At 39.0% G+C, this 25379-nt stretch overlaps 1 protein-coding gene and 1 long non-coding RNA gene across 3 annotated transcripts; one reads left to right on the forward strand and one right to left on the reverse strand.

The window, feature by feature from the left end:
- Positions 1–4387: 4387 nt before the first annotated feature.
- On the reverse strand, positions 4388–24042 carry rusc1 (RUN and SH3 domain containing 1). Of its 2 annotated transcripts, XM_038284245.1 has the most exons (12): positions 23939–24042; positions 19064–22347; positions 13980–14804; positions 10799–10921; positions 10630–10706; positions 9744–9918; positions 8980–9085; positions 8834–8880; positions 7208–7695; positions 6874–7115; positions 6183–6350; positions 4388–5648 (listed from the first exon to the last, which is right to left on the reverse strand). In XM_038284245.1, the coding sequence occupies exons 2-12, from the start codon at positions 22221–22223 to the stop codon at positions 5483–5485; spliced, it is 5577 nt and encodes a 1858-aa protein (XP_038140173.1). In that variant the 5' UTR covers positions 22224–22347; positions 23939–24042; the 3' UTR covers positions 4388–5482. The 2 variants fall into 2 exon arrangements, with proteins under 2 accessions (XP_038140173.1, XP_038140174.1); XM_038284246.1 differs by lacking the exon at positions 13980–14804.
- LOC119783004 lies at positions 14157–24795 on the forward strand. The gene is made up of 3 exons (XR_005280740.1): positions 14157–14459; positions 14564–14651; positions 24684–24795. It is a non-coding gene; the product is annotated as an uncharacterized LOC119783004 (long non-coding RNA).
- The last annotated feature ends 584 nt before the right edge of the window (positions 24796–25379 follow it).

Genomic DNA, 25379 nt, shown 5'->3' on the forward strand with positions numbered 1-25379 from the left:
TTCGCTTTAACAAGACTGTCTGCCATGTAGAAGTGAAAAGGGAAAAAGGGAGGGTGGGAAGAGCTTAGCAATAGGAATTTTGGCAATGCTGCAAGAGAATTTCTAATGAGGTTTTGAGAAAGAGCTTATTTTCTTTTTTTAATGAAAAAAAAAAAGTGTTGTTTGCTATAGAAAAGGAGAGAAATATATCCCTGACAGGAATGTTTATTGTTGAACTATTTTCAGTATTGCTTCCAAGGAAAAAGGGGGAGATCGTTTTGTTTACTCCAGACTGCCTTTGAGAGTGTTTCCCTCTTTGCTTCGGAACACTGACAATCAGAATGTCTTCGGAGGTGGTGGTGGAGGAGGGGGCGGGTGGGTGGTTGGATGCAGGGGGGTGGGGGGGTTACAAGAACTGATTTATCCCCAAAATGCTCTGTAGAAGTGCCATGTCGTCTTAAATGTAAAAGCAAGCTCACGTGGTCTTTAAAAGCAATATCTCCTCTAATAAGGACTATACAAGTACTCCAGTTATGTTCTTTTTATTAATTTGTGAATATTTGAGGACTTTTTTTTTTCTGTACAAAAGCATATTAGATTGTTCTCATTTTAGGAGTATTTGGATTAGCAAGCCTTCAGTTTTATGTGAATGTACAGAACGTGGACTTGTTTTCTTTCATCAGCAGTAAAGTGTAAATTGAGTATAACTCATAAAAGCTACCAGTCAGATCTTTTTTCATTTTGCTGCAACATTTTTAACAATATATATACGGCTGACCAATATATCCTTATAACTGACATGGTTGTATATGATTTTTACTCTATGTTTTTTAGAGTTAAATATTTGGCCTCCTTTTTTTAGCTGAGCCTACTTTGGTCAGACAATGTGTGACAGTAAATTTGTTGTTTTCTTTTTGGTTGTTTTCCAGTGCTCTTTCAGTAGTGTGGCTTCTCATTTCGAGCCAAAAAAAAGTGCAATTTCTTTGACTGTTTACATACTGTATGTATATTTTTCTCCCTCTTTACTTTTTCTACCTAAAGGCACTACATTATTGCCAGTGGATGATTAACTTTATAGCAAAGGGTACACTTAAAGAGTTATTTATCTAGTTTGCATGACATACATGTAACCTTTGCCTGTTGCCTCTGATGGTGTGCATCTGATAAACAAAACATCCCCCCAAAAAAACAGTGATAACTCAATGCCATAGAATGTCAGCTCCAACATTTTGCCTCTGTATCCATAATAATAAAAGCATTTTATGTCTCCTGGTACTAAACCCTGTGAACTCTTTATGTTTCAGCAGGGAGCCCCTCCCTCCAGCTGTGTTTGTGTGTTAAGTGGAAATACTGCATTGATGTTAATCAGAGTGAGTTAACAGTGCTATCTAGTGGTCTAAGGCTGTATGTCTCACATTGTCTCGTCCTCTGTAATGACCCACAATGGAGGACATGGCTGGCAAAGGAGCACAATAACAAGATGGGGGAGGAATACAACGTATCATGGAGGGATGCTCTATCCTGCCTTTAAAACAACCTGAGGCAGTTGGGTTTGAGCAAAAAGGTAGATATTCTGTTTTGCATCATGACAGACTAAATAACCCTTTTGCAGAATGCGAATCCTAAAATATAAATGTGCTTATTAGATATTAACATTGAAAAAATGTTAGTATTTTACTAAGAAATATACTTATTTCCAACAATATGATTTCCATAGGTGGTTAGATCTTTATCTAATAGTCATTGCATGCCACAAACAGCCACAATATGCTTAAAGAAAAGCTAAATAGGCCCCAAAACACTGAATTCAGGTCTTCCAACCACGTTCATGGCCCCAGATTAATGAAATTCAGCTCTTATGCAGGTTGACAGCCTTTACCAACTTTTATAAAAGAACAGGTCAATCTCATCTCAGTGAGTTCCAGGGAGGATGGTTGACAGGATGATCTATGATCCTAAAAATTCAGAATGTCATTAGCTACAGAAAGTTAACAACTTAAGGTCATAGGTTGGGGGCTTATTAAGTTCTGGATCCAACTTCAAAAAGTCTGAGCTATCCCTTACACCTAAAAGAAACACTTAAAAGTAAAAAAAAAAAAAGATTGTGCAAAGAAATATGACTTAAACAGCTGAAGTTTGGTTTGAACAGATGACTTTATTGGGTGTATTTACAAACAAGCACATGCAGAAGGTGGACAACTGACTGACAGCAGAAGGGCACGCAACTATATGTAATAGTGGGACTAAGGAAGGTCTACAGGCTACGTTACACCAGAGAGAAGAAGAAGAGGCTTTTTGTTACACACACACAGCGAAAGTGCAGGATGTGCTGACACTTGAAAGTGCTCACATCATCTCTAACTACTTTCACTTCCAAACACACACCACCATGCTCATACCCTCACACTTTGAGAACCCAGATAGATAGAGAGCTGCTCCTTTTTATACATCTTGGGGATCAATAAATAGCACATCTAATAAATTACCAGCTTTCACATAAAATCAAAAAAATCAAAACAAACAGCTTCATTTGTCCAATAATATTCAATCTGAAGAGCATTTATTACTATCCATTTGATGGCATTATAATTATTTACAATATGAGAATGTGACAGTTTCTTTTACTGCTACTGTAGCGCCAGTAATGTCATGCTACATAGCACTGAGGTACACACAAAAAAAAAAATCACATGGACTTTTATTGAAGAATCAAGCTCTCCCTGATTTCTGTGTTAAAGAAACATTCCTACAGAAACAAATACAGACGTATTTGAATCTCTTCCCATCTTGTAACTTTAAAGATATTTTCCCAATACCTTGGATGCAATGGATAATGATGGTTTTATAAAAAAACAGATAAACATTATGCATAGTCGACACATCTAGAATCCAGAGATAAACATAAATATGTGAAAGACACAAAGCAACATGTCTCATATGAGCAGCAGCAGCAGTGCAGACTACTTCCACCATCATCACTATCATGAAGATCAATGATCATGATCAGGAGACCGGATGGGGAGGTAAATAGAAAAGCTGAGAACAGCCACCAAACCTATAAGCTTAACTGGAGCATTTTTTATTTCTTCTAGGATTTTTATTCTTTTTGTGTGGCTGCATTCATATTTCAGTGTTACACAAGAGCAGAAAATGTGCTTGTGATTTTGTTTCTGAAACCATAGGATGAGCTACAGTTGAATCATATTTTATCACTGAGGATTATATCAATGTGCCATCCAACCAAAGCATTCATGCTTATACTCAATTGCATTCAGTGTTAAACCATGTGAGTTATAAGTAATGATTTCAGAAAATGACAGTACTGCAACATCATTGAGTCATCCTTTGGTTCTTTCCCCTCTAAACAATCTGACTTTTCTGTAAAATGTTATATAGTGGCCCTCATAAGTAGTTCTTCAGAGTTTAGAAGTTTTTTCTTTGGAGTTTGGATGCTTTTTTACGAATAGTCTGCCCAGATTATGTGGAGTGTATAGAGACACAGCTTTGCTATTGAAGAGGTTGCTCTGCTCTAAACAGACGAGATCAAAATTAAAATTTTCGATGTGCAAAACACTGAGTGCTGCACATCATCCGCTGCACACCATCCCAAAGGTAAAACAAAGAGGTTGCAGCTTCATACTGTGGTTGATGGGGAAACAACACAGGGCAACCTTGAAGGGAATCTTTTCAAGACTGTAAAAGCCTAAACAGCAATGAAAAGGTTAAGATTGAAGCATATCTGTACATAGAGGGACCAAGACCTAAATTTAACACAGAATCACAGAACCCTGCAAACCGATTATCAGATTTCACCAATCCAACTAAATTGAGCTTGAGCGACTTTTCTTCAGAGCTATTCTACAGCCTTTATAGACTCTCATATTTTTGCAAGGCACTGTAGGTCAGAGGTAAGTGCATCATTGCAGAAAATAAATAACCCTCACTAAAGAAATGGGAAAAATACTGAGTAAAAAAGCACCCAAAGAAAATAAAAAGCTTTAAAAAACTCTAAAATCTGGAGAACTACCTATCAAGAAAAGAAAATCTACCTCATTAGAAGCAAAATTTAAATATATAATTGTTAAATATATAATCTTTGTGCCTTAAAGCAGCGGTCCCCAACCAACGGGCCGCGGACCGGTACCGGTCCGTCGGTCATTTGATACCGGGCCGCACAGAAAAAAGTGTGTGTGTATATATATATGTATATATATATATATACATATATTATTTATCGATGATCAGAGTCTGAGTGATGTTTTATTTTGAAAAATATTAAAAATTGCGGTATTCTCTCCCAATTACATTAGTCAGTGCATCTGTGCCTCTTGACACCGGTTAATTCAGTTCAAGACTCATCCTATCTATAACATCCTATCTTTGTGAAGCGGGATTTTCTGCGGTTACAGCGACCAAAACAAAGCTAAGGAGCAGACTGGACATCAGGAGCACACTTTGTGTGTCATTGTCTCTGATTATGCCTAGATGGGACTGGCTTGCTGTTTTATTTTTATGCTGTTTTTATTTGATTTTATACCAATCGTATCATTTTACTTGATCGTACCCCCCCGACCGGTCCGTGCAAATATTGTCTGACACATAGCGGTCCGTGGTGCAGAAAAGGTTGGGGACCGCTGCCTTAAAGTATGGCAAAACAACAGCAACACAAAATACACACAGAGGAAGATGCTGGATTTGTAATAAAATAAAGAATTCACTTTGCAGGAAATCCACAGAGTGAATGAGGGGAGTTATACTGGTGAAGATGGATCCGTTATTTATTCTGATAATCAGTCAGACACACAATAACATCACAGTCTTCACTGTTTCACCATTTAATCTTGGTCACCTATCTTTCTATCTAGGTAAAATCGTTCTTAATTTATATAGCTATAGACATGGATTTATTATAATTTATATATATTTATACAGTCTACTAGAACCGCTGAAACACACAAACCAGAGCCAATGATGAGAGGGTGATAAGGGAACACAGACTACGGCTACAATTCACCACATTGATACAAACAGGAGCTGCGGTGCAATACTCTAGCACTCTTTCTTCATTTCCTGATCTGCAGCTGTGAAACAGACTGGGTCCCCCTGCCATTAGCGTCAGACCAGCAGCAGAATGGAAAGAAAGGCATCAAAAGGGATATTTCAGTCAAATATCATTATGATTTGAGTTGAGTCATTACTTCATGCCATCTGTTGTGTTTCTCCTCCTTAAACCCATTAGCTATCAAACAGGATGAGTTTTAATGGGGGGAAAAAGTCCCCATATGTTCACAACAGGAGAAAGCTGGAGACTACTGATGATAAAAGTAAAACAGAGCAGATGGCATCATGCTCTGAACTCAATCCCACCAAAAATATCCCTTTCGGAGTAGTGCGGCTTTCCCATAACCCCTCGATACTCACTTAAAATATCTTTAAATTTTATATATTTTAAATTCATATATTAAATATTATATTGATTTTAGTGCAGCAGTTAGTGTCGACGTCACATGATGAGGGAGGTGTAGCCAATAGGTACCAGCCCCTCCTTGTCTCCCTGACGACATCGAATCCAATCCTGATCGACGCCTCCCAGCACCACCAGCTCTTCTCCTTTGCAGAAGCTGAGCTCCGAACCGGTTCCAGAGTGGTCACACAGCGTTCGAACAGACCTGAAGTAGAAGATCGGTTACAGTGATGCTGGTTCACAGAGGATGGAAAGAATGCCGTCAGCTAGCTTATGAGGAAGGACTATGTGAGTCACGATCAGGGCCTATCAGCAGGATGAGTCACCAGCCAGTTAAAAGTCCTTTGACCAGAGAACGGATAATAGGAGCTATTGTGGTCTCTGATACACCTACTGGGATTCTTGGAGGGTTCAGAAAAGCTGAGACGTCATGCTTTGTCTCTAAATATATGAGGTCATAATCTTTCAATGACTAATACATCCTGTTGTATAATTAATGGTTTAAATCTGATGATTTGATTTCATGTTAATAATGGCAGAATATGTTTTTAGAGATCCCGCGCCAATAGGGATTTGATTTTTATCTAAGCCCAGTGATTTTTAAAGCCTGTAAAATATTCAACGAGCCCTTCTTTCTTTCTTGTGATGATTATAAAAAAAAAAAAAAGAAAAAAGAAAAAGAGTATAGCTTTAAGCAGCTAAAACTGTCTTAATTTCACCATCAGTTTATGGGGTTTACCTGTATTGTCTGGGTCTTTCCATCATCTCCGTGCTGTCTGTTTTTTTCTCTGATTCCGTGTCCCTTCCTTCATGACATTCACTGGTTCCTCGTAGCGTTGGGCTGGAACTGCTGCTCACCATTCGGGTCAGAGCCGTGACACCAGGAGCAAACCACTGAGAAGGACGCCTATGGATTGGACAAATCACACAGACTGGGCCATGGGATTTAATACTAAACACATAGTTGGGATAAAACTATTGAAAGTTCAATTTTAATTCATTGAGAAAACAAACGAAAAAAAATTCAGTTCGATTTGACAATATCCGAGGTTAGAGCATAAAAAGAAATGTGTATTTCCATCCATCCATCCATCCATCCACACCATAGCCCCTAATTAGAGAGATAACTGGAAATCTGAATCAGGTAAGTTTTAGTTACTAATATTTTCAGAGGCTTTTATTTAATTCATTTATAAAAAGTTTATTTAAATAAACCAAGAATCATTCTTGTTTTATTTTTACATATTACTTCACTTTTTATGACTTTGTTTTCTGATTTGTTTGTTTTTTTACAGGTAAATGTTTTTGATTCTTTGTAAGAAAAAGAAAAAAAACAGGCTATATAAACTAAGAAATAAACCTTATTTTAGTTTTTTAAAGCAATGTTGGACTGCTCTTTGCTAAGCTACACTGTAAAGTCAGTGGCTGACCTGGTTGGTGGCATGTGACCCGTAGGGCTGTGTGGGCTTCTGGAAGCTCCAAAGAGTCGGCCCAGATTCCAGGGAACCTGAGTTCCACTGACAGAGGAGGAGTCACTCCCTGCCAGGTCCTGGACATCAGCATTACTGGCTTTTGTCTCCTCCTTCTTCACAGCAGAAAGGCTAAAATCAGCCAGGTTCTGGCTCAGCCGACCACCCCAGCGCACCACAGCTCCCCAGCCCTGCTGTATTACCTATAGTTACAGGAACAAAGAAAAGAAAAGTCAACTTGGCAGGTAAATGGAATTACATGTGGCTGAATAATTATGATGATAAAAACACGGACCTGTCCTGCTTGATGAGTAAAGCTATCCTCCTCAACATTAGGAAGGGGTAAAGTTTCAATTTCCTTTTCCTGGACCCACAACAGTTGAGGACTTGTTTGTCCAAAACTCACTGAAGCTTTCACAGGTTCAGAATCGGTACCCAATGATGACTCTGATCTCCCGTTAGAAATCGGCGAAGAATTTGTATTTTCTGAATGTTCTGGACTTCCAAAAGTCACTTCTGAGAGGGTTTCTATATATCCACCAGCTGTAGTTTTCTGTTGGCCAGTCGGTGACTGCTGGAGCCCAGCTTCCTGTTGGGGAGACCTGAGCATCTCAGGCCTGTGATCATCTGCCTCCAAATGATGGTGCTGGAAAAGCAGGTCCAGGTTGAAGGTGAGCAGGCTGAGGGGCTGCAGCACGAGGAGCAGCTCCTCAAACAGAGGCCTGCAGGAGCTCAGCGACAGACGCATAAAGGAAGTAGGGTGGTAATATGCCTCCAGCACATCTGAGATGAAGAAAAATATAAGTTATAGCAATAGTAAAAGCTTTTATACTTCCTATACTTTTTAGTTGTAAAGTATTCTGTCACAAAACAGCTTTTATTCCTACCTAAATTCAAGAAGAACACACAGTTGGAATCTATCAATGATGAGGTTTCTGAAGGGAATTATTTACACCTGATTTAATTCATCAATGCCAGAGTAAAGCTCTATTCAAATGCACACCTTATTATAGTATTACACATCAAATTAAAAAGACATTCAGATTCATGCAATTAAAGAAAGAAAACTTATTCAAAATTGTAACAAATTTTTAAGTCTATAACAGCAGATGAGTGTAAAGAAACCTGGTTGCCAAATACTAAGATATATATCCCCCACAAGCATACCTTTTTTCCTTCACTAAAAAAAAATCAGAGATTAGTGGGAGGTATTACTGATCGGTAGCTGGGTGGGAGCTGACATAAAATATCTAGTCTCCTTCATAAACTAGGAGAGTTGGCAAGCATGATAATGGCATTGTTTCCAATCAGGTGTGGTGTAGCAGAGCCCAGTTTTAGGCACACAAATTAAAAAAGCAACTAGTTACAGTTGCAAAGAGTGACTGAATTAGTAACTTAGTCACTGCACAGAATAATTACTAGAAAAGTTGCAATTCAGTTACTTTTTATGATCTAAAATTATGTATTTGGATCTCAGTCTGTTTAAGCAATCACACCCGCCAACATTACGGCTCCTAAACCAGTCGGCCTCATGGATGACCTACCTCAGCGTCTCTGCTCCGTTGTTTCACTTAAAAGAGAAAGCAGTCATCGCCTGAGTGTGACCTTGTGAAAAGCTGCATTGATTGTACGTTGTAATAACATACTGCTCCAGATTGCAAGCAACACAATGGTTTTACCAAAGTGTGAAAAGAAAATGGACTACTTTTTAAATAGAAAACTAATGCATTTACTAGTTCTCTCATAATGTAAACAGTACATCCAACACTGGCAGACACACATCTAGATAATGCAATGCAAAAAAACCCCTACCAAAATGTGTTTTTTTTTGTGTTCCTAAATGCAACATATCTCAAGAAATATGAGTAAATTTTCTAGGTCCTGTGACTCAATGAGATCTGTTTTGGGTTTAGAAACTTACCGCAGCAAGTCTGAAGATGAGACAGCCAGAAATCAAGAAGCTTGGAGCTGTGAGACAAAATCAGTATAAGACCACAGTAAGAACGTTTTTACAGGACAGAATGTCAAACTCTCAGACAGGGGTGAGTAACAAGAGCCTTTTCTTACTTTAGCAGACCAAGAAGGAATGCATTGAACCTCTGTTTGCTCTGTCTCAGCTGTGGCAGCTCGCCAACTCGGATTTGGAGGTTGAATAAGGCTTGAGTTTTGGGACCTTGTTAAATAGTTGGATGAGGCAGAATGAGAGAGAAAAAGAGGAAAACAGGGTTGAAATTAGGGGTGGGTATTGCCAAAGAAGTCACGATTCGATTCGAATCACGATTCACAGGCCACGATGCGATTCTATCACGATGCATCACGATACTTGAATTATTGCGATGCATTGCCATATTTTCTCCTCCATGTTTTGTTTTTGAATGACTCGGCACAGTATCCCACGGCCGAAAATGCTTGTGACACAAGGCAGCGTGCGTCAACACATTTGCAGCGACATCTACTGGACTGGAAGTGGTATTGCACTTGTTTTTGGCTGATGTTCGCCAACCATTCATGCAATTTTATTTATTCATTTTTTTAAATTAATAATCGATTCTTGGCATCAAGAATCGATTCAGTAGATCACGAAAATTAGAATCACGATGCATCATCATCACGATTATTTTGCACACCCCTAGTTGAAATACTGCTGTGACGCTTGGCACTCATAAACCGATCAATATCTACATTCAGCAGGTTCCTTTAATCAGCATTTTCAACAATAAATATCAACTGAGATGAAGTGAGGGAAAAAACTAAAGTTAAAGTTTACCATTGCCAAAAATTGAGAGACAGCTTCTTCCCACTGTTATATCACTTGATGCTTTGGATAATACCTGTCCTTGTTGTGGCCTGCACCAGACTCCAGGCTGAGTTTGGCCTCCAGCCTGCAATCAGATCACTCTGATGAGGTTTAAGGCCGTCGGTCAGCAAGTTGTGCAGGGCGGGGCAGAGGCACTGCAGCACCAGACGGCCCAGAGATGGATTTATAGTGCTGTCTCCTGATAAGGCCTGAGGAGAAGTAAACATGGGGAGGGAAATGGGATTGAGGGAGTTAAAAGGTTTGTGGCATTAGTGAAAAATCAGTTTCAAAGGAAAAGCTCAAGAGAAGAAAAGAAGAGAACAACAGGACTCATGGAAAAGTATTTAAAGGATTATTTGGTGACAAGACTATACAGAAAATAGTAAAAATGCAAATGTCATAATTTCTAATAACACACTGGAAAAATGATCTAAAAATAAATAATAATTTCTTAAATTAAGTGTATTCACCCTTGATTTGAGTAGGTAAATGCGATAGTTTGCCAAAGGAATCAGTATTTTTACTCACAATTAGATAATATTCACTTGAAATAAGACAATGCAATTGTGTTTTCTTATTTTAAATCCAAATTGTCTTGTTCCATTGGCAAGATGTCTCTTTTATCTCCTCAATTCAAGAGCAAATGCACTTATTTTAAGAAAAAAATGACTTATCAAGATTTTGATGTTTTTTTGCAATGCATTTGTAACTATTTTAAGCTTGTAACCTTCAAGTTTTATTCCATTTAACACCCCCAATCTGAGAAATATGTAAAATAGTTTACATATTCTAGAATAGATTTTCTTTCCCAAAAGTAGCCAGACAAAAAAACCCTATTGCAAACTATCCATTTAAAGCCATTTATTCACGTATTAAAAAGGATAAAAAGCTCTGCCACTCAAAGTAGTTAAAGAACTGACCTTCTGGACTACGGTCCGAGAAGAACTGAACTGAGCCAAGATGGCTTCCACTGCAGCGCTAACTCCACTGACCAGAGCTGAAGAACAGAAGCAACACAACACAACCCTGATTATAAGTTACTATGCAGCAGAGAAAAGCATGAAAATACACAAAAGGAGGAATGCAAACCTTTTTTCTCCTGGAGACATAGAGAGGTCAGACTGAGACCCCTCACTGGGTGATCCACATCCTCACCCATCCAGGGATCATCTGTCTTCAGTACAGAGCCGGCGAAAGAGACACTGCGAACGGCTTACAATAGTAGGGTAAGAACAATTACTTATAACGTCAATCTCTGCACAAAACCAAAATAATTGTTATTAGTAAGTAAAATAAGGCAGATGTAAGCAGATTGTGCTTTTAAGGGTGAGTAAGCACATCTTCTTGGTGTTGGGTCTACATTTACATCTGGATCCATGAGGATGACCTCCTATCAGCTTCAGAGTTAAAGTGAATCCATGCATTGATCTCAGCTTATAAACATATTGGGACAAAAATTAAATCTATAATAATTTACTGAATACTTCTAATTTATACCATAGATTTCCTTAAATGAGTCCTGAAGCTATACTCCAAACACTTCCAGGGAGAATATCAGGCTCATTTGACACAATTCAAATATTGTGATTCTTTTAAAGCCTCATATATCTTACATTTGGAAGAAAATTTAAGTAAGACAAGAACAAACGTCTAAAATGTATGTACAAACGAGTCATAACAGTCAATCTCAATTGTTTGTTTAAAGTTAAATAAATATCCTTCATTACTCTTATATTAACAGAAATACATATTGCATTACAATGAGTAGCCAATTTGACAGATTTATTTACTTAAAAGATAGGTTTAAAATTATTCACCTTGCAAAGCTAAATCTCAATATGACCAAGATCTATTTGAAAAGCAATACTAACCATAAAGTTCCCATTATGCAGTTTCCAAAGATAAATAATATCAGAGCATTTTACACCTTTAATGTGACTTCTAACCTCTATAGGTTATAATTAAACAATAAAAAGTAAAAATAAAAGTTCAAGTTTTTTGAGTCAAAGATAAACGTGGTTGAATAAATATGGGCACCCTTAGAATAATACTTTGCTGAAGCACCTTTTGGTTTTATTCCATCCTTCAGCCTTTTTGGATAGGATCCCATCAGAGCTGCAGAAAGGCAATATTCAGCCACTCTCCTCTGTAAAAGTGCTCCAACTTTATCAGAGGGAGTTCTTTAAAGTCAGGTATGAGCTCATGCTGAGCCCTTAGGAAAAAAAAGTATAATGTTTTTTCTAAAGAAGCCATTTTTATAATGGATTGAATATAAGGTTTGGGTTGCTAAAGTGCTGCTAGATGAAGATCATCTTCCAGCAGTCTAAATACAGTTCTAAAGCTGTCTCACTGCACGTATGGTGCTCTTTAGAAGATGGCAAAGATGTCCAAAAAACTATTCTTTGGTAATATGGCCAAAAAACTAACTTTGTTCCATCAGACCATAACATATTTTCACACACCTTTTTATGTTGCTTTGCATTTTTTTAGCCATTTTTAGGTGTTTCTCTACGATCTGTAGCTGTTTTTCCCAACATTCCACTCTATACCATAGTAAAAGCATATTATAAGAGATCATTGTCAAATATCCTACAAAGCGAATAGTTAACAAACCTCTTGCTGTTTGCCTCATGTAGCCCCCCTGAGCTATTTCCTCTCATCTAGGGCTGAAACATTTACTTATTATTATTGAGATAATTATTTATTATTGAAATAATTGTCAACTAATTTAGTACCGGTAATCAATAAATTGTTAAATGGAAAGTAAAGACTGTAAAACGTGCCTTTAGCTGACAAGCAAACCAGTTAAAGCAGCAATTATATGAAATTAAACAGAATATTTAAATATTTTGCATTTAAGTTAAAAAATATATATTTTTCGTCGGTCAATATGCTCTATCCAGAACTACTCAATAAGAAATGTTTTAATTTCACATGGTTTAACTTCTTTAAAAAACTTCTTTAAGGACCTTTGGCAATCTGGTCGTTAGTCTGTTCATTGAAAAATGTATCGATGAATTAATCGATTTGCAAAATAATTGTTAGTTGCAGGACTACTCTCATCTTTTAATCAGTTATAAAAGGGACATCTATCTTTGATAGTGCAGTTGTGGTCACTCAATAATGACTGCTTTTTAAATTTTCCCCAAAGGATATTAAATAACATGCTAATTAACTAGTAAACTTCTCCTTACATCTGGCAATTTGATCACTCTAATGCTTTAGAGCTCTCTGCATAGTACTGCTTTGCAAAAGCAAAAAAATAAATAAATAATCCCCAATTGAAAACAGAGAAAAATATTGTTTCTTTTAAGCTTTGAGGGACAGTTACACAAAATAAATACAGCTTTAGTCATTATTATAGTATAATAACTACACCTATAAAGATAATTACATTGAAAAATATAATCAAAGTGAAAAATGTATTTATATCTATTAAGATAAACCCAAATCTGAAAATGAAAGTAAAACAAAAATAAAGATGTAATGATGAAAGGTTTGCAATGATTTCTAACACGAGCTTGATTTGGTGCTTCAATTCAAACCTATGATCTGTTTAAAGAGGGTGTACAAGCTCATTCAACCACGTATTGCTTTTTTAAGTCTTATATACCTTAACCCCTCCTAAAAAGAAAACAAATAAAATATTGTTCAATTTATAAAGTTTAAAGGGTTCATGAAATGTAGAGAAGTTCTAAAATGATTTACCCTGATCTCATTTAGCTGGACATCTTTTAAAGCCCTTGTAAACAGGGATTTAACAGATGTCAAAGTGTGAGACAACAAACAAATGGATAACTTTAAACATCAATCCCATTAGTTCCTATTATTTTTTTTCTTTAATAAAACGTCTACTGTTCTGTCAATGTGTTTTGATTGAGATGCATGTGTCCATTTTAACACATCATGCAGAAAGCAAAGAAAAACAAGCAGAGCAGGCAGAACATATCAACCTGACAAACAGACAGAGGACAAAGAGAGACAGACTGAGCAGAGTGGCTGTAGACACACTGTGACAGGACCAGCTGTTCCCCGCCTGAACACCATCTAGCAGATTTGACAGATAGGAGATAGGGTGGCAGGATATATCAGATGACCATGGGAGCTGCCCGCTTATATGATAAACAACTACTTTCATATCTGGAAAACTCCCCCAAATGCTGAAAAAAGGAACAGCTGCTCCAGAGTGATAAACACAGAAAATGTCTGACACAAAAAAAAAGAGAGAGGAAGAAAATGTAAAATGCAAATGTAGGAGAGAAACTCTTACTCGACACATGTGGCTGCCGAGGACCCTGGTAGAATTTAGGGGGTAGGGGGGGTGCACTGGGTGGGATGGGGGGGTAAAGATTGGGGTAATAGAGGGGAGCAGCGAGGGCAGGGAGGGTGTGTGAGCGCGGGAAGAGCGGGGAGTTGAGGCAAGAGAGCGAGGGAGCTCCTGATCTTTGTGGAGGGGATAGGGCGCCGATGGGTGAGAGGCGGGGTGGCGCTCCCCGGTGGAGTGGGCAGTTTTTAGGGTGGTACAAGTAGCATGTGGGGAGAGGGGGGAGCTCTTTGGACATTCTAGCCTTAATACTGCTTTCGTCGGCATGGGAGCGCCTCTCTGAATACAGAGAATCAGCATTGATGCTGTCAGAGTAAGTCATCATGACTTCTATGTTCTTATACGGGGTGGTGCATCCCTGCGCCCCGGAGGTGCCACTAAACAAAGCGTGGGTGTTGCTTTGCTTCTCAGAGTCTCTGCTGTAAAGTGAGTCAAAATTACACTTCCAATCCAAGTCCTCTGTGTTTGTTTTGGGATCACTGACGTATTTATAAGCTGACTGTGAGTTTTCACTGAAAATGTCTCTGTAGTAATCAGGAGAGTCTGCACCATAACCAGCCAGGGAATCCTTAAATCCAGAGCCCACAAGAGAGCTGGAGTCGTCTCTGTGGATACAAGGTGAGCCTGCAGCAGCAGGACTCCACTGTTCACTGGAGGACCATGGATCTGCAAGGAGCTGGGAGCTACGGGGGTCTGGGGGATGGGGAGGGAGGGTGGAGTGCAGGAAGTAGGGTTGGGAGGATCGCGCAAGGCACAGTGGGGGCGAGGAAACTGTTTGATTCAGAGTATTAGAGCGGGACATTTTAATCAGGGTAGGGCAGACGCAAAGCCAAGCAATGGACATAGAATGAATACAACCGAGTGGGATGGATGGGTCAGAAAAACAAGGTGAGATAATGCAGCAAAGAAATGGGAAGGAGAAAGAGAGAGAGATGTAGAGAATGTTAGTGTAAAACAGGAGAAAAATCCACAATCCTGCCAACATTTTCAGCAGAAATCTTCATCACATTGAGCAATAAAGCATTTAAACATGGCTGACATTTAAAAACTGACCAGGGGAGACAGTAAGGCTGATTTAAGAAGGACATTTCCACACTTTTTGTATGCAAGAGCACAGTTTATCAAAACAGAAGGTTATTCTGTGGCTGTAACTAGTTTAATCCTCAGACCTCAGTCTGTCCCATTTGGGATGTTCTGACTGCAAATAATCGGCTGTTAGTTCCTAGTTTGCATTTGTTTTTGTATCAGTAGACGAAATATAAAGGGAATCTGAAAGCACCTGAGAAAAGGATTATGATATGACCAGCAGATGGCAGCTTTGAACAGAAATCTTTTTATTTTCCAATTTTGAAAAAAAAAAAAAAAAAAATTTAACTTTACCATGTTCGCTTCTACTTTTCTCTACAGGTATTAGGTTGTTATAGTATTTAGAAAGTATTCCATAAAGCATAAGGGGTGATTTTGTAGTCTAATTTTCTTAAAACTATCAGTGAAGCAGGGAATCCTTCCAACTGAAACTACACTGCCTTAAAAAAAAAATCCACACCTCTTGATTTTTTGACATTTTCTATGCAACAGCCACACATTTCAATGTTTTTCACTGAAATTAATATGACAGACCAACCAGTGAGTGAAAATCTTTGTAGAGCAACCATTTGCTCGACAATCAACATGTGTAGAATATCATATCTGTATGATTCCAGCTGTTCTAAAACGGTCTGTTTGTTCGAGGATATTAGGGAATAAACGGCCTTAACTAACAAGATGGGCAGAAAAAGAATTACTCAGATAAGTAGCCAAGAGGCAGATCTACAGATCTGGTGAAAGAGGCAGTTGTAACCGTTTGGCCTGGATGGACAATGCTATGATGAAATATAGTGCTATGCATGTAGGAATGGGATAGAATGCAAACACATCAGACCATATTCATGCACTAAAAGTTCAATCCTAATTGGGAATCAAGAACATGTTGTCAAACTTGAAAATTATTGTTCCCACAAATAGAAAAAGTCAGCAAACATCAATATGACTAAATTAACAGAAATGTCAGGCTATAGATTTGGAAGGCTAACAGAAATACAGTTATAGGAATTGTAGGCATGATAACAGCAAAAACCAGGTCAGGGAAGGAGAGATGCTGACAAAATAAAAATACATGTTTACATTTTTTGGTATTCTTAAAAAAAAAAAAAAAAAAAAAAAACCCGATCCAAATCCCAATATAAAACATTAAGGGGTTTGATTGTCTTGTGGCTAACTGTGAGAAAGCTGAAGGAGTATAAATACTTATGCAGGCCAGTGTGTGTTTGAATTTCTACCTCTTTTTCATGCTGTGTAAATTGGAGGTTATAAATTGTAGGACAAAGTAAATTAGTGCAGATGTTTTTAAGTGCACGGCAGTCGTCTGCCATCTCTGGATCACCTTCCCTCTGATTTTTTTTCTTGTTTCCTCCTCTGCCTTAACCTTCCTGTCCTCTCCAGCAGTAGCAGCAGTCAGCATATGAATGCTGAGTCAGTAGACAGAGATAACTCATCTCAGCCTCTATCCTTGCCTCTGAAGAGCTTCTCAAAGGTGCAACTTCTCTGCTAATCTAAAAAAAGCTTAGAGAGTAGTCGTACCTTGTTTAGAATTCTGCTTCCTTTGAACGGTAGTCAACATATGATACTTCCTATTATAAGAAAACTCCTGTAGCAATTGGCCTATACACTGAGATCCACCCCTTTGGCTCTTAAAGGTGTACACACCTTTTCTCAGTCAGTTTCTTTTTCATTTCACTGCAGTTATTTCATGAAAAACATTTATCTTGTTCATTTGTTTAAAAGTTTTAGGTAAAATTTTGAACTATTATAGATTTTAGGAAGTAGAAATGCTTAACTATTAAGCTTAATTAATTAATGTTGAGTTATTTTTTGGACACTAATTTGAGTCTGAGTTTCTAACAGACTTTTTTACAGCACTGGATCTAATTTGATCTGAGAAATCAGAAATAAACCAGGATGGAAGAGGCAGTGTGGAAGCAGTAGTGTAGCCGTCCTGCACATCAGAAACTGATGGGATTTAAATCTACAGTGCTGTAAAAAAACAAAAAAAACAAATTGACAATAAAATCCAGCAGAATAATATTCTGTGAGTCCACGTCTAAATGGTTCAGGACAGGATAAAAACAGAAAGAAGGTTTTGGGTTGGCCAAAGTCTAAACGTAAAACAGATTCAGATGCATGGCTTAAAAACAGAATTACGTACTCCAGAGGAAGGAGGGATAAAGTGGACAAATAATGGAATAATAAAGGAAAATAGCAAACACAAAAAGGAATGGATATTAGAAAAACAGTGGGAAGGAGAATAAAGTTTAGAAATACAAATATTTTAAATTTATTTATTTTTTTAACCAGGGAGATATGAAATGAGGTAACTAATAGTTTTCAGGACTGCATAAAAAGCCTGATAAGAAAAACAGACAAGTGAGGATTTAAGAGGAAAAAAGGATAATAAATTATTCTTCGATGCTCTCCATTATCCCCCAACCCTTATTAGTATGAAGAGACAATAAATAATTCAATAAGTTTATGATGAAATCACACTTTGATAACCAGTAGAGGATGCGCTGGCTGGAAAGTTTCCAACCACCTCCCTTATGTCATATTACCTCATCTATCCTCATGGTTGTTCCAGCTTCTGCCTCCCTCTCTCCCTAAACTCTCGGTCTCTACCTCTCATTATCTGCCATCCATCAAATTATCCCTACTTTCACTCTGAGTCATGTTCAGTGTACCATTACCTTTAATGAGTCAACATTTTCATCTTTCAAGAAAAGATGGGGGAGAACATCCAAGAAAATTATCTCTGCAAGATGATCTGCCTTATTGCTACCTCTACTCTTCCATTTACATTATCTTATCATTTCAACTTTAATGTATAGTGTGTAATGTACACATAATTACGCAAACTTTCAGGATTATGCAATGTCTCATGTTTCTTCATTTTTTACGTCCAAAAAACCCTGACTGAATCCTTCAGAAATATTTTGACACCACGTCTAATAAATGTGAAAGGAAACTAGCAATGCATAAAACCATGAAAACTCATCTTCATACTGCTTTTTTTTTTAAAGATTAGAGCCACAAGAAAAAATTTAACTGATTTTTAATTTTATTTGAGTTTAATATGGGGGGAAAAGTCTTCCAAGAATCTGAGAAAAGGGTCAGACTTCTGACATTAAAGGCAGTATTCTGGGGAAAAAAGTCAGAATCCTGAGACTCAAGTCAGAATTATGAGAAAAAAGTGAGAATCCTGAGACTAAAATCAGAATTCTGACTTTTTCCCCCATACTAAACTCGAATAAAATAAAGTAAATCAGTTAACTAACACTAATCCACCACCATAGCTTTTGCTGTACTTTGACAGCTGCAAAAGACTTGAGACTGTTCACCTTTGAGCAGGATACACACAGTGAGCTTCAATGGACTGGTTTAGATTAAAGCATATTGATGTGCTAGAATGGTCCAGTCAAAGTCCAGACCGAAATATATTTCCAATTATCTAATTGCCAAAGTTTCAGGTACTTATAATGGAAGAGAAAAAAAAAAATAACACTATCCAGGTGTGTAAAGCCAGTACAGACATATCCAAAAATATATGCAGCAAAGGCAGTCCCACAGAGTACATGTAATGTTTGAACTGATCTGTTATTTTCCCTCCACTTCACAATGTCATCCGGCCTTGTGTTGGTTTATTATGTAAAATCCCAATGAAACACACCAATGTTCTGGCTGTATTATAGCAAATGTTAAAAAATTCAAAAGGTATGCAGCATAAAAAACAGATCTTTTTTCTCCTTGCAATTTTTCATAGATTCGTCTAAAGAAAAAGTACAAAATCGCCTGCTGCTAACAAAGTGTCTCTTTTTTGTGCACAAATGAAAATAAAAAAACAGCAAATCTAGACACTTTTGTAATATGAGCTGGAGAACTGTTTTTTTTTTTTTTATCTTTTTCATAACATGTAGACTTAGCATGAAAGCTCTACTCACCAGTTGTACTTGATTCATAAGTTCTCCCTCCATCGGCCCGGCCTCTCACCTCCACTTTCTCCTTTCCTTCCTCTATCTTCCTTTCCTTCATCTCTTGCTGAAGTTCCCCAGTCTCTCTTTCTTGGCCGACGTTCCACAGGCTACTGTCGCTGCCTGAGCAGCCGATCTTCTGTGTCGGACACAGCTCCAACTGCCCACCCTCCTTGTCAGCTCTCTGCAGCATCTCCTTCAGGGCAGCCATGGAGGTGAGGGCTGGGGGCGGCTGCATGAAGAGAGTCTGGGCCTGTGATGTGTACTCCCACTGGCTGCCATCGCTGCCTGCCTTCTCTCTCCTCCACCTCAAGTTGTAGAGTATATCAGGGTCAGGGGTAATAACGGTGGGGTCGGGCTCAGGATCGGTGATCACCTTCGTCGGAGGGGAGGTGTTCTTATTGCGGAAACGAAGCTCTTTAAATGTAGTGACCTTTGGACCAGAGTCTGAAGATGAACTTGATGAAGAGAGCTTCTTGGGGATTTCAGAGGTGGATTTGTTCTTCTCCAGTTCTGTAATCTGTGGGGGGGTTTCACATTCGGGTGTGAATGCTATAAGCCAATCAAAGCACTCAGGTTGCTCTGAGTTAGCAAGCAAAGTGCTAACTTTAAGGGGGGCTGAAGACGGGGGGATTGGAGGCAGTGGGCGAGGAGGTGGAGGAGGTGGTGGAGAATTTGGTAACTCATTTGGGTAAGGGAAATTATTCACCCTCGCTTCATGCGAATTACTAAAAGTTGTGCTGTAGTAATGGTCACTTATCGAAGCAGTGTTCTTCTTTCTTCTTCTTGCAATCTCCGAAAACGAGGTCGTTCTTTGTTTGTCTTTGCCTTCCCCCTCTTTATTGCTTTCTTCAGATGCTTTCCCATCTCCATCCACTTTGCCTGTGTCGTTTTCTCTCTCTTCCACCCCGTCTTGTAATCTGAACTCTCTGGTCTCCGGAGATCTGGATGTAAAATGATTATCTGCTTCCTCCTCATCCTCCAGCTCCCCGACACAGACACCGAGCTCAGGGCTGAGTTTGAGGAGCTCGGCCTGGGTTAGTCCTGCCAGCATTAGCAGCTTCTGGATCTCAACATCCAATGCGTGGAAGGAGGGGGGAGGGGGCAGTGCAGGTGGAGGTGGTATGGCGGGTGGAGTAGAGGAGCAGCTCACTGAAATGACAGGTGGAGGAGGCAAGGGTGGAGGGCGTGTGGTGGGAGGTGGAAGGGAGAGGGGGGTCATTTCCTGCTCGGCTTGAAGAGCAGCAAGGCGTTGTGCCTCTTTTCTGGCGAGGTGTCGCTTTCGGGGTGGAGGGATGGGAGGGGTTGGTGTGGGGATGGATGGAGGTGGAGAAGGAGTTGTATAGAGGGTGAGGTAAGGGACCGGTTTGGAGGCAGGGAGAGGAGGGATGGATGGCGGAGATGGGGGGAGTGATTTCTCGTATCGAAATGTTGAAAATGTAGGGGAAGAGGAGTTGGGGGAGAAAGTGGACAAGGTGGGGGAGGTGGTGACGGCTATGGAAGTGGTCTCCCTACTGATATTAATGTAGGTGTGGAGGTCGGAGCTAACGCTGGCATGACGGGCAGGAGGTTTGGGGGGTCTGGGTGGCAGCTCCATAGGGGAAGGGGTGAGGGATTCCGGAACAAGTGGATCATCGCAGTCAGACGGAGCGGTGAGGTCAACCCCGGCATCAGAAAACTCCTGAGATTCCCCCATTGCTCCGTCACGGGTTTTAGAGAGCTTCCAGGAAATGTCGATGTTCCCCATTTCATCCATGATGTCAGAGAGGTCCTGTTCCTCCAGATCTCCAAGATCAAACCCCTTCTCATGAAGTCTGGCAACATAAGCTAGCTTCACCTCCCCGTTCACTTTTTCCAAACGATCGAGGTGATCAAGGCGATCCCTCAGCACATCCCAGTGTTGCTCTCCTTCCAGATCCCAGCGAGCAACTTGGATAACCTGGCTGAAGCGCTCCATTTTCCCAAACTCCCCTACAGACTCTAAGAAATCAAGCAAGTCTAGTTTGTTAGCATCAGAGTCACGTTTTACACCCAAGTAGTCAGGAGATGGTGAGTCAAGTGCAGAGGGATAGCCCTCATCAGGGGAGCAAGAAGAAACTGCTGAACGGGAGTTTAGGGAGAAGGGATTATTGTTAAGTGGAAGAGACGAAGGAGGTTTGAACTCTGGGAATTGTATGAGTGGATGGTCTTTGGGGTTTAATGTGGCAGAAAGGTGGTCCTGGTCCTGAGAGGAGCCCATGGAAGCGCACTGATCGGCACAGTCAGACTCCAGGTCGGAGCAGGAGCTGATGGAAGTGGAGGACGATGAGGTGGAGGAGGACAGAGAGAATTCTAAGAGGGATGGGGGGCAGTCACAGCATGACGGCACCAGTGTGTCATCATCCTCATCATCATCACTATCTGTCTCGTCGTCATCCTCATCTACATCAATAGCAACATTTCTGCCTCTTCCTTCCTCTGCATCTTCTTCATCTACTTTTTTGTTCTCCACGTTTTTGTTTTTGTCTGTTTTTTTTACATCGCTCTCCACATTGGCGGCAGATTTGGCAGGGGGCTCCGCATGCGCAGGAGCAGCTTCTTTGGCCACCATAGCCCCGGTGTTGTGGGCCACCTGAGTCACAGGAGGAGGAGGAGGCAGCTGTAGCTGCTGCCTAATGGACACGGTGTTATTGTTGTTATGGTTGTGGTTGAACATGCTGTTGTTGTCCTGAGGAGAGCGCCCATCACAGCACAGGCAGGGGAGGCTGGGCTCATTGCAGTTTGGATCCAGGGGGAGGGCGGAGGGGAGCGGAGGAGGAGGAGCAGCAACTACTGGTGCGATCTGGGTCACAACAGATGGGCGAGCGCTCTTCAGTTTGGGTTTAGGCGATCTGGAGATGATGGAACCTTGTTTCTGAGAGCTCAGTCTGGACTGGATTACTGGAGCTTTTGGCTGTGCAACCATCCTGCTCTTGGAAGAAGCAGTGGGGGCTTTAGAAGCCCGCCGTGGAGACGAATTGGTGATTGTGTTCATGTTTTTATCTTCCCTCTGAAAACTAGAGACACGAAGCTTGGACCCAGTTGAGTTAGCTGTCCGCCGACTGGCATCAAAACGCCGCGGCTTTGCGGCCTGCGAGGAGGACTGCATCATGGGAATGGGACTATTAAAGATTATCTGATAGTTCTGTTGCTATAGAAACTGTTGCTGAAATTTGTGGACGGATCCTGTTTATGACGCACCGTAAGAGTCACATCTTGGCTGGACGCCTAAGATCCTGCAACACCAAAAGAGACACATGGTGAATAATTCCAAGGAGTAAATTCTGCAAATCAAACACCAGTTTCCAAGTCTACACGTGTCTTTGTGTCACATTATATGCAAGCACAATCATAGACACTAATATAGTCATTAAAACACAGTTTTACAAATAGACAAAATCTCAGCAAAGCATTTTTTTCAAAATCCAGAGATATCTGACATCATTTTCTAACGTTTGTCAATTTTTAATAACCAAACTTCTGCATATCTACAGTCCCTTACAAAGGCAAGGATAGTCTTGTATGGCTCTAAATCTTAGTGCTGTTTGTTTTGTACCGTAATGTTTTTCCAATAGTTTTAAAGAAGCTCGAGCTCCAAGCTTAGAAATAAAGATTTCACTAAATATGATTTAAAAGCATCAGAATAGAACAAAACACATGTGCCATGTAAAAAAGCCCTTTGTTTTCCTTTCATATATAACATCCAAAAAAATGTAGTTTATCCTTAAACTGTAACAAGCTAAGGCTTTTATATAGAGCTATCAATTTAATCACAAAGCTTTCTCCATATGTATGAGTTGACAGCGTTTTCATCAATGCCACCAGCTAATAAAACGAAAGAAGATGCATGATAAATAAAAAGGAGTCTAAAAAAATAAACAAAAACCTCCTCCATACCTGGAGCAAAATGTCGATGTAACTGGAGCATAAAAAAATCAGTTCAGCACATGAGTGTGTCCTTCTCTTCTTTGAACCAACCCACCCAGGGCTATATCTACATTGAATATATATATATATATATATATATATATATATATATATATATATATATATATATATATATATATATATATATATATATATATTTATTTATACATGTGTGTATATATGTATATATATATTTATTTATACATGTGTGTATATATGTATATATATAAATATATATATAGTATATATATATATATATATATATATATATACACATGTAAACACACACACATACGTATGTATATATATATATATATATATATATATATATATATATATATATATATATTTTTTTTTTTTTTTTTTTTTTTTTTTTTTTTTTCCCCAGTAAATATATTTTTCAACAGTGCTCTTCACACCGACGCGAATATTAATGACTCCAGCTGTGTTTGTGCTTAGGATTGAAGCTACTGAAGCTATGAAGTGAAACAGGGCCAAACAGCCTATCCCCGCATGTGTTCGGATGGACGGTCCCGTGCAGAACCTAGTTTGCATTGATCCCACGGAGCGGATGGAGACAGTGCTGTGGACGGGTGGAGGAGGGTGTGGGTGTGGGGGGGGGATACATCCATCCGCATCGCTCTGATAAAGAGGCCCACACGCCCCATTTATTATGCTTAAAATATAAGGCTCAATTTAACCCCTGCTCAATTTTAAATCCCTATGTCAATATTAATAGATTAAAAAAACGAAATATTTAAATCTACACGTTGTACCAAATCACAGGGTTACACACATAATTCATGTTTTGACATGGCAGTTCTCGGACTTTAATCGTTAAAGCTACTAAAAACCTACGTATTTGTGTATGGGTAAAAATTAAATATTAAAAAGACTCACGTTTGCTTCGTTTAAAGATGGGTGAAGGTCTCCATCTCCTCCGTCTCTCTCACATCCAAGTCAGGGAGGATGTGGATTCTTCTCGTTGGTAACGGCCGTATCCCTTGTCTTCTCGCGAGATTACATAAACTCCTTCTTTTCCCGGACAACCCCCTCCAACCTTAACTCCATCCTCTCAAAGTCATACTTACATTTCGTTTTAAAAGGATTTTCTTTAATTGCTACCAAACTGGTGAAGCCTATTTTCAAAAATACATTTATTTATAATGAATTTCTTTTAAAGCATTTTTTAATCATAGACATGGGCGTATTTAGGAGCATTGGGACCCTAGGCAAAGGCATGCATTGGGCCCTCTGAATTGAAAAGACAACACATGAAACAGACCCATTACACAGACACAGAATTTTATCTTAAATTTAATTATTTATAAATAACCCCTTTTTTTTTTTTTTAATAAAAGTGCTAGAGGGGTCTGAAAAGTCGCAACATATAGCGACAAAAGCACATAGGGCAAATCTGCAACACTACTCTTAGACTTAGACTTTTTTAGACTTAGATTTATTTTTCATTTTGTTTACACAGGTGTAAAACAAAAAGAATTTTCATTTGGAACAGCTCTCTGGACAATTTCATCTTTTTAAAAGTGCAGACTTTAAAAATAGTAAAAAATATAGATGTATAAAAAACAGTAATATAAACATATGACTGTAAATTTACAGTTCTAACATATTTTTTTTTTCCCAGTTTGTTTTCAAATGGTTTCCTGCTGACTGAACCTGGACCAGCAAATGGACTGATCCGATGTGGTGGACACTGGGAGGGCACTTAATATTATAAGCATTCTGATGGCATTTTATCAAAAACATAATTAATGTGCACAAACGAGTAATACCTGTATTAACCATACGTGTAAAAGGAGGTTTATGGGGCCCCCATGAACTTGGAGCCCAAGGCAACTGCCTAGTTTTGCCTAACGATAAATCCGCCCCTGATCATAGATGTATTTCGTGCAAATTTTCAGCAAAATAAAACAGCTAATTCTGCTTTTTCTAAACTAGTGGTTACAGAGTAGTTGCCTCTCAATGAATGAGAATATAACCAAAAAGTTAATTTATTCAATATAATAGAGAAATGTGCAATTACTATTTGATGCCCTATGTTTCTCTATATCTGACACCCACTGCAATAACCACACACATATATATATATATATATATATATAAATATCTATCTATATACCCATGTAAACATCCTGTGCAATAACCCTGTATAATATCCTAGAAAAAAAAAAAAAAAGCTGTTATATGTGGATGCATTGTATGGTATATACTGTATACATCCTATGCACCTTTTTCTTCCTTTGGCACCTTCTTCTTCTTCTTTGACTATTTGAGCTGCTGTAACAAGTTAATTTCTCTACTGCAAGATCAATAAAGTCAA

Source organism: Cyprinodon tularosa, unplaced genomic scaffold (assembly GCF_016077235.1).
Source record: "Cyprinodon tularosa strain WSP-4 unplaced genomic scaffold, ASM1607723v1 ctg2, whole genome shotgun sequence".
Taxonomy (NCBI): domain Eukaryota; kingdom Metazoa; phylum Chordata; class Actinopteri; order Cyprinodontiformes; family Cyprinodontidae; genus Cyprinodon; species Cyprinodon tularosa.